The sequence below is a fragment of the Folsomia candida genome, unplaced genomic scaffold, assembly GCF_002217175.1.
Source record: "Folsomia candida strain VU population unplaced genomic scaffold, ASM221717v1 Fcan01_Sc013, whole genome shotgun sequence".
Lineage (NCBI taxonomy): Eukaryota > Metazoa > Arthropoda > Collembola > Entomobryomorpha > Isotomidae > Folsomia > Folsomia candida.
Window position 1 is genome coordinate 112,041 of NW_019091205.1, and position 7,579 is coordinate 119,619.

General features: G+C 39.5%; 2 protein-coding genes across 2 annotated transcripts; both read left to right on the top strand.

Moving 5' to 3' along the window:
- Positions 1-490: 490 nt before the first annotated feature.
- On the top strand, positions 491-1,634 carry LOC118437340. Its single transcript, XM_035856286.1, has 2 exons — positions 491-540; positions 608-1,634. The coding sequence occupies exon 2, from the start codon at positions 739-741 to the stop codon at positions 1,402-1,404; it is 666 nt and encodes a 221-aa protein (XP_035712179.1). The 5' UTR covers positions 491-540; positions 608-738; the 3' UTR covers positions 1,405-1,634.
- Positions 1,635-4,045: 2,411 nt separating this feature from the next.
- LOC118437457 lies at positions 4,046-6,331 on the top strand. Its single transcript, XM_035856467.1, has 3 exons — positions 4,046-4,205; positions 4,287-4,384; positions 4,460-6,331. The coding sequence occupies exons 2-3, from the start codon at positions 4,343-4,345 to the stop codon at positions 5,777-5,779; spliced, it is 1,362 nt and encodes a 453-aa protein (XP_035712360.1). The 5' UTR covers positions 4,046-4,205; positions 4,287-4,342; the 3' UTR covers positions 5,780-6,331.
- The last annotated feature ends 1,248 nt before the right edge of the window (positions 6,332-7,579 follow it).

Sequence of the window (7,579 nt, forward strand, 5' to 3'; positions counted from 1 at the left end):
TAATAAGCCTCGTCTTTTCTTTTATCGTACCTAATATCACTTTATACCTTAGTAACTACATGCCGTGATGATTTTCCTCCCAAACTAAATATTTTTAGTGTACCTCAACCTTTTTTAAGCCTTTTCACAAAATTATGTTTAAGCATGGGTGATTTCCTAACATTCCGAGAAGCTATTTTAGTCGCTGCCCTTCACAAATGGGAAAAAGGGCCAGTTACTTCATACAAAGCTCACTACCGGAATAAATCCATCTGCCTAGCAAGGTAAACCCGATTACAGAGTTTTATGTACTTATGTACATACTTCGTACTGGTATTAATTTGGTAATAATTTCCTACCGGATTGTTAGTAGTTTGCTTCTGAGTAAATTTTTCATTGCCACTAGATTACTCAGCCGTTATTATTATAATTGTACTCCGGTTAGGAATAATTTTATCCCAGGTTTATTTATTTTGCAGATTTTATTTTAAAACACCGACACACGAGAAAATGCAAAATTCTACCCGATCGGAGTGCATCCTAATTACGCTCTTGCCCGAGGTAATTTCTTGACAATTTTGAAAAATTGACAAATTGCATTTAAACAATATGCACCTTAAAATTTCAGATAATACACAAAATTATGGAATTTCTGCCCACTCCCGACTTGGAGACGATCTCTCTCGTCAACTCCACCTGGAGGAGGAAGCTCTCAGACATCTCCTGATACGAAATCCGATCGATGTCCACCTCTGTAAAATGACCGAGTCCAAAGACCTTGACCCCCTTAGGGACCTGTCCCCTAGCCACCTCAACATCATAAGCTGTCCCCTCAAGGAGAATTTAGCCTCAAAAATTGACCTATTTTTTGCCAGTAATTTCACCACCGTGGAAAAATTATGTCTCAATATCCCCCTCGATAATTCCTCCCGCCACCTGGCGTCTTGTTCGGTCAAGATTTATGAATCCTTCAGAAATTTGATATCTCTCGAATTTCAATTCGTCTTAACCAATCGGAAAGAATTATTTTCTTCGGATCAGAATTGGACCGATCTTCTGCCTACCGGGTCTCATATGCCCCGAAAACTGACCAATTTGACCCTGAACATGTCCGAACTCTGTCTCGATACGCGAGACATTCTTCGGTGGACTACTACCGTTGCCTTGCTGACCACCCGATTTCTAACGGAATTCAACCACCTGCACCGTCTCAAACTGATCGACACTCCGGGCGGGTTAATTCAAGAACAAAATTGTCTCAATTTACCCCACCTCAAATCACTCTCCGTCCTAAGAACGTTCCAGGTCACGGAAAATCTCACCAGATACAAAATGAGCCAAAAGTGCAAGTCTTTTTCGCATCGATTTCACCAAATTGCACATAAAAAATTACAAATTCAGTTTTGGGTGGGGGGATTAATATAGCATAGCTGTTTTTGAATTATATTCAACCACACCCCCTTCAAAAATTGGGGAAGAAAATTGGGAAAAATGAGAAGGTCAATGTACACTCGGTACAGAAAGAAGTAGATACCAACTTGCATTTGACATTTGACTTCCCTCATGAATATGAACATTTTGATGCATCAAGACTTTCAAAATTCGAAAATTGGCGGTTTTTCGACCTACATATAAATCGTTAAAAAAGTGACCTTAGCGGTCATTTCGCGGCTGACAACCTGATGCCAGATTTTTCTTCGTCAGAAGTGCCACATTTTCCGCTTTTGTTGTCCGCTGCGAAATGACCGCTACCATGACTTTTTTGGGGTCAAAGTTTCTGAGGGAGGGGCTTATACGGCAGGAGCCGTAACAATGTATAGGTATTTATGATATACATAAAGGTAATTACATAGAAGCTATTAAAACAGCCTCAAATCGCCCCAAATTTAAAACTTAAGCTTTTCTGAATTTATAATGATGATATGCATTCGAAAATTAACGCTATGAGGCTTATCAACGAAGTTATCAATTTTTCAGATAAGCAAATTTAGTTTATCCAAATCGCCCCAAACTTAAAACTTAAGCTTTTCTGAATTTATAATGATGATATGCATTCGAAAAGTCGAAATTGGGGGTGGTGGTGGTGGCAGGGGCGAAATTGGGGGTGGTGGTGCAGGTCGCTGCTGCGTGGGGGTGGAGTGAGCCTCCATGTTGCACTTTTTTTTAAATATTTTATTAAAAAAACTTCCACGTTTTTTAAATTATTTTTATTAAAAATTCGGAGAATTTTATCAACTGAACCAACTCGTGTAAGAGATGAAAAGCATCTCAACACGAGTTGGTTCATAATCCCGGTAAACAATTTGAAGAGAGTGAGAAGTGAGACGGACCACCATACGGCACTGGCAACGACAGTCAGCGGTGGTGGTGGATACCCACCAGAATCCGAGTCTCACTCTGCCTTTCGCTAAATAATGGAAACTGCGTTTGTGAAACGGTTGGGCTGGTTCAGCTCACCAGTCTTTTCACCTTTAAGGAACCCCTCGCCCCAAATTTTTTTGGTAACGTGACCAGACTCGAATTAAACCTCTTGATTAACGATACGTCCAACGCACGTGACATATTTGCCCTCCTCGCTCCCCAGTTGGAACACGTATGCATCTCCGCGGTGGAAAATATCTCCCCGAATGCACATCTGTACCTTCGAAGATTTGTTAAAATCCCGATTCTCCCAAGGTTGAAAGTTTTTGAAATTTTGAGACATAAAATTATCCATTGTTCCAGGGAAACCACCTGGTTTAGACCTTATCTCTACCTAAACTTTGAGACTGAGCGGGACAGCGTGAAGTTCGTGTACGGAAAACAATTTCCGGTGTTGGAGAGGTTAATCGTGCGCACGGTTCCGGAGCCTGTTACAAACTTTCCGAGGATAATTTGCAATTTGAGGCGACCATGCTTCTCCGGTTTGAGACTTTTCTGGCGGAGGGTGTCGCCCCGTGTGAGACCTTAAGGAATTTGGATATTTAGTTCCCTGGGGAAAAATGGGATTTAGGCGGGATGCTGATGAAACGGCGGTGTGGAGGGAAAGACCTGTGCAGCCGGTGGGGGTGGGAGGAAGACGTGCCGGATTTTTATGCCAGGATTTCCACCATTTTTCCTAATCTGGATGATTATGGGGTGATCAAGGAGGGGAAGAAGGCCGTGAGAAGGGCGAGGTTAAAGAAGTTTGAGGAGATGGGGGTCATCTTGGGAATTTTTGAAGGGGAGGGACGCATTTCTGAGGAATTTAGAGAGGTTTGTGGATGGAAAAATGATAGAATAAGCTCGTTTAACCTTTTGATTTGTAGAGAAGAAAATTGCAGTTTTATAAGAAATAGTTAAATTCGAGAGGAAGATAAAAGTCGTCCTCCCGAATGGGTACTTGCGAAACACGAAGATGGGTACTTGAAAATAATTTAATAGGCTTAAAAGTCATGTTGTACCCACATAGGATTTTCAGCATTTACACTAACCTGAGCACATAAACCGAGACTAATTAATTATTTATGTCTCAGGTGAATAAGAATTTGAATAGTTCGCATTAATTAATTCCTAAAGATTTGAGTAAATTATTGTTCTAAATTAATTTACCTTTGCTTAAATACGACAATTAAAAGTTTTCGAGTGATTTAAATTTTCTACATAATAAAACACATAATTGAGAAAATCTTGCTTGTGTGAGACGCTGCTAAAAGTTAAAAACAAGGTGTCCGGCCATATCTTAAAATCTTAAAATATTTAAAAATTGATATGCATATCAACTTTAGCCATCATTTTCTAATCGTGTTTGACCTGTTGGTCTTTCCCTTGGCGTAAAGAATTTATGTTCAAAATTTTAAGTCTTTGTATATGTCTGCACGTTCAAAGGTTATCGGACAAACAGACAGACGAACGGACATAACGATCTTATAAAGGGCTTTCACCCCTTAATAACGGAAAATATGTATAGGATGACATATTTGCATACATATGTATGTAACCACTGGTTAAGCAGTCTTAAAACTATAGCACCTTTCCTACCTTACATGTTCACCCTGCACGTCGATTTCCTTAACCTGCCTATTTTTAGCGTTCACAAACCTTTTTTCTTAAACTCTTTTCACATGCTTCTCTCCAACAATGGATGATTCTTAACATTCCGATAAGAACTAACGATAGATTTTAGTCGCTGCCTAGCATACATAAATGGAAAAGGGGCCACTTGCTTCTTACCGACCAAATCGTCACCACCTGAATTAGTTCACCTGGTGAGTTAAAATATTGTCAAAAAGTATTTCATATGTACATAACTTAAAATTAAATTTATTTACGTCTTTGCGAAACATCAGGTTCTTTAAATGATTTTACTTTAACGACGATACCAAATTGCGAAACTGCCCGTAAAATGGAAAATTTTCACCGACACGCAAGTTTGCTCTTGCCCGAGGTAATTTCTTGAAAATTTTGAAAAATTCACAAATTACATTTAAACAATGCGTACATATGTACCTCAAAATTTTAGATAATACACAAAATTATGGAATTTCTGCCCATTCCCGATTTGGAGACAATCTCTCTTGTCAACTCCACGTGGGAGGAGGAAGCTCTACGACATCTCCTGATACGAAATCCGATCGATGTCCATCTCTGCAAAGTGAACGATTCCACAGACCTTGTCCCCCTTAGGAAACTGTCCCCCAACCACCTCAACGTAATCGTGTGTCCATCTATGGTGAATTTATTGTCAAAAATAGACCTATTTACTGCCATACGTTTCCCCACCGTGAAAAAATTATGTCTCAATATCTCCCTCGATAACGCCTTCCGCCACGTGGCATTTCGCATGGTCAAGACTTACGAATCTTTTAAAAACTTGACATCTCTCGAATTTCAATTCGACTTGAGAAATCCGACCCAATTATTTTATTCGGATCAAAATTGGGCCGATCTACTCCCCGACGGCGGCCCGATCCCCGAAAAACTGACCAATTTATCCGTCAACGTATCCCAACTCTATCTCGGTCCAAAAACCGGGCGATGGGAAAACTTGGTTTCGCTAACCACCCGGTTTCTAACGGTGTTCAGGAACGTGCAGCATTTCCGAATGATGGACCCACCCACTAGCCTGATGCAAGAAAGGGGTCTCACTTTGCCCCACCTCAAGTCAATCTGTGTTCTAAGAACGTTCACGGGAATTTTTAACTTGAAGGCCCCGCTCCCAACATTTTTGGGTAACGTGACCCGGTTCGAGTTTAATAATGAAGCAGGGACCAGTGGAGACCACATGTTCCACCTCCTCGCGCCACAGTTGGAACACGTGTGCATTTCCGGGGTGAAAACCATTTCCCCATTTATCGGGACCAGATTTTGCATCACCATTCCGGTTCTGCCGAGATTAAAAGTTTTCGAAATTTTGAGACAACAAGGTTTCCAACGTGATCTAGAACCGTATTGGTTTCGAAGTAATCTCTACTTAAAGTTTGAAACGGGGCGGGATGAGGTTAAGCTAGTGTACGGAGAGCAGTTTCCTGTCTTGGAGAGGTTAAGGGTGCGCCTGGTGCCGGAAAGGGGGATTCAGCATAGTTCTAATTTGCACTTTAAGGCGACCATGCTCTTCCTGTATGATACTTTTTTAGCGGAGGGTGTCGCACCGTGTGGGACTTTGAAAAACTTGGATATTTCGATTCCCTCGGGGGATTCGGATGTGGGGGGGAGGAAGAAAAAACGGTGTTTGGATTGGTGGCGGTGGAATGAGGGGATTGCAGGTTTTTGTGGTAGAATTTCCACCATTTTTCCGAACGTGGATCATCACGTGGTCGAGAGGGGGAAAGTGGCCGGCTGAAGTGCAAGGGTCAAGAAACGCAAGAGTGGTGGTCAAATTGCGAATTTTTGATGACGTATGTATTTACCTATGTATTTATAAGGATTTTTTTGAGTTACGCGACTTGAAAATGGATACCTAAACTGGAATATTGGCTGACTGAGTTATTTACATAGTATTTAAATTTAGATGTAAATATAGATTTACAATATTATTGTAAATCTCGTTGATTTAAAATTTTGCTGGAGGAGCAATTTAGTATAGTATTAATAAACCTAAAAAAATGAAAAACCCAGAATTTAAAATTCCATTAGATGGAGAAATATCCAAATTTTTGACGAAAATGTTCAAATTTAACATTTGGTTGGTATAGGACAAGTCCTTCAAAATGACAACAAATTTTCTTTTTTTTGAAAATGGAGAAAATATTTCCAAGAAAACGACAATTGTCCTTCATCCGAGTAAAAGGGTTGTATTCAGACACGAAATTAGTGGGGGCCTTGGTTTGGTTAATTTTGAATTTGATTATTAGGAATTAATTAGCTCAATAAATGATATTTGTATGTTAGTGGACATCAATTGAAATATTTATTTAGCATCGCCACAAACGAATAATTTCATAGGTAAGCTTAGGAACAATGTTCAACTTATAAGGGAGTATTCGAATTTATGCAAATTAACTTAAAGTAGTGCTCTCACGACTAATTGTTCTACCGGTACACGGCATAAGTAGCCTACTTTAACGTACCCGATACGGGCCGGGTAGCATAATATTATGTTCATAAAAATGTATCGTCTTGTCATAATTATTGCATCAGGCATCTACATAAGTTTGAACTAGGGATGCACCGAGTGGTGAAAAATAAGACTCGGCCGAGTACCGAGTACTCGGCCATTATTGAAACGAGTACTCGGCCGAGCACCGAGTACCGAGTAATACATAAAAATCGGGCAACATCTAATAACAATGGACATCTCCCAGCGTATTCTACCTAATTTTGAAAATCTTAGTGTCAATCGATCACAAATATAATTAATGCATCCAATTTGTGAAGGTGCTACAATTATGTAGACAGGTTTGGCTGAGATATTTGCATACAAAGAGGTGAAAACGTGTCTCAAAGTTAAAAATTGTACACTTTCCAAATTCAATGCACGTTTTTTCCTATTCGGATATAAATATCTACAGTCAATGGAAAAAGTATTGGCAACCCCCACGCCAGCTAAATAAAATTGGCTATAACCATGGAATGCATCATACAATTGGCATGAACATTTGTACCCATTTAGCAAATATAATGTAGTTTTCGATTATAATCATGATTTATTAATTAAAATTAGATAAACGCAGTTTTTAAATAATTTGTTGGAAAATTTGCAAAATTTACCCGCAAAAAGTATTGGCAACCCTTAACTTAAAAAATCATAAATCAAAGAAACGCCAATTTTATTATGACAAACTGCTTCTAGTATTACGTAGCACCTACCCTCGACGCAATACGAGCAAAAATACGTCGTGGAATTGATTCAACAAGTTTCTTTATAACGCTTTTCTATATGGCTGCCCACACTTCGTTCGAACTTTTGACAAGCTCGTTTTTCGAAGAGTGGTTTCCCACCAGTCCCTCTTTTCTCAATCCGGGCAATCAGATCGGGAGACTGTGCAATCAACGAAAGAAGCTTAACCTTTTCGATCTCCAAAACCTTGCATCGTTAAGTTGGCTACATGTTTGGGGTCCCTGAATTTTCGGAATATAAACTTCCTTTACAGGTCAGATTTTTATCAAATAATTTCAAATTATCGTTTAGAATGATTATTTG